Source organism: Myotis brandtii, unplaced genomic scaffold, assembly GCF_000412655.1.
Source record: "Myotis brandtii unplaced genomic scaffold, ASM41265v1 scaffold299, whole genome shotgun sequence".
NCBI classification, from domain to species: domain Eukaryota; kingdom Metazoa; phylum Chordata; class Mammalia; order Chiroptera; family Vespertilionidae; genus Myotis; species Myotis brandtii.
In genome coordinates this window covers 195,138-196,804 of record NW_005361430.1, presented here as the reverse complement: position 1 = coordinate 196,804, position 1,667 = coordinate 195,138, and the positions used below count along the sequence as shown (strand labels likewise).

General features: G+C 47.8%; 1 protein-coding gene across 15 annotated transcripts in view; it reads right to left on the bottom strand.

Annotated features, from left to right (window-relative positions):
* Positions 1 to 1,667, bottom strand: part of C2CD5 (C2 calcium-dependent domain containing 5) — a 103,148-nt gene extending 101,481 nt beyond the window's left edge. For 13 of the 15 annotated variants that reach the window (XR_001362722.1, XM_005869551.2, XM_014542326.1 and 10 more), the window contains exon 1: positions 1,535 to 1,661. Coding sequence is in view for 13 of the 15 variants with exons in the window: in XM_005869551.2 (XP_005869613.1) it covers positions 1,535 to 1,624 (90 nt within the window). In the remaining 2 variants the exon portion in view is untranslated. Of the gene's footprint in view, positions 1 to 1,534 lie in introns of all 15 variants that reach the window. The other 2 variants (XM_014542327.1, XM_014542329.1) reach the window with 2 other exon arrangements.

The window sequence follows — 1,667 nt, the reverse complement described above, 5'->3', positions numbered from 1 at the left end:
TCTCTCTCCCTTCCTCTCTGTAAAAAAAAAAATCAATAAAATATATTTAAAAAAATAAAAATAAAAAAAATAAAAGTACTTAGCACAGATCTGTCAATAAAAAGACTCAATACCTATTAGTTATTAACCTAAACTATACGCCAGTCTCTGAGCTACCTGAAAGCAAAGACTATGCCTTGGAAATCTGTGTATCCCCATTACCTAACATCTGGCCCAGGAACACACTCAGTAACTACTTCCCAAACGAAGCTGAGGTTGAGAATTACCACAGCAATGTTTGGGGGCAACATCGCAGTTATTAGGTTAGAGAACCTTTATGAAACATCAAAAATATTTTATAGCCTGACCTGCGTGGGTTCGATTGCGGTCAAGGCACATGCCCAGGTTTTGGGCTCAACCCCATTGGGGGAGTGTGCAGGAGGCAGCCAATCAATGAGTCTCTCTCATCATTTTTTAAAAATATTTTTATTGATTTCAGAGAGGAACGGAGAGGAGAAACAGAAACATCAATGGTTAGAGAAAATCATTAATTGGCTGCCTCCTGTACGCCCCCTACTGGGGATGTGCCCTTGACCAGAATGAACCTGGGACCTTCCAGTCTGCATGCTGACGCTCTATCCACTGAGCCAAACTGGTTAGGACTCTCTCATCATTGATATTTCTCTCTCTCTCTCCCTCTCCCTTCCTCTATGAAATCAATAAAAATATTTTTTAGAAGAATATTTTATAGAGATAAAAATCAAGCTATATATTATCATGTATCTATCAACTCCCTTCATTAATAGGGTCAAATGATTACGGTTCTAATCCTCTGGCTCATCATGTCAATTTTTATTACAATTTTTACTTGGCTTCTTTCATACATTGGCTTATTACTTTCCGGGGCCCTAGGCCTGTGATAATTTGCATGAGTTATAAGCCAATCATTAAATTTAAAGGGCAGTTTTGCAATTTAAATATCCATAGCACTTAATTGACTTCCTACCCCAAGGCACTATATTACCCTAAAACAGCTTTTCAGACCTACCAGTCCAGACAAGAGCAGGACGTGTTTTAGAATTTACAATGACAATTCGGAAAAGACTACGGTAAAGAGTGGATCTCCTAGCCTCGTAGGTCTCCAAAGTGCCTATTCGGACTGTTACCTACATTCTTGATCATCTCCACCCCACCCCACCCCCAAGAAGGGCGCGGGTGCGCGTGCGTGCGCGTGTGGATCTCGGTGGCCCCGCGGCCACGCCTGGCACCTCCTGCCTGGCAGGTGGCGGGTGATGAGCCCTGACATCGGCGTCACCCCAGCATGCAGAGCAGTAACAGCCACCCCGCGCGGCGCACGGTGCCGCGGACGCCTGCGAGCCGCACACCCTCCACCTGGGCTGCAGTCTCGGCAGACAGCCCTCCGGGAGGGCGGGACGGGCAGGGCACACGCCACTGTCGGGAGGGGAACGGGCTGAGGGGCTGGGGCCGAGATGGGTAGGGTCCTTTCGAGGGCGTGGCGCGCCCTGAGTTTTGAGCAGCAGGACCTTGCACCAACCTCCACGAAGGCATCAGTCAGGTCACTAGCTCGGTCCATCACTGGCAAATGGCGCCCGGCCACGATTTTCACCTTCAGCTTCCCAGGCATGGTCTCGGCTCGGGCCTCTCCTTACGCTCCTGCAGAAACAAAC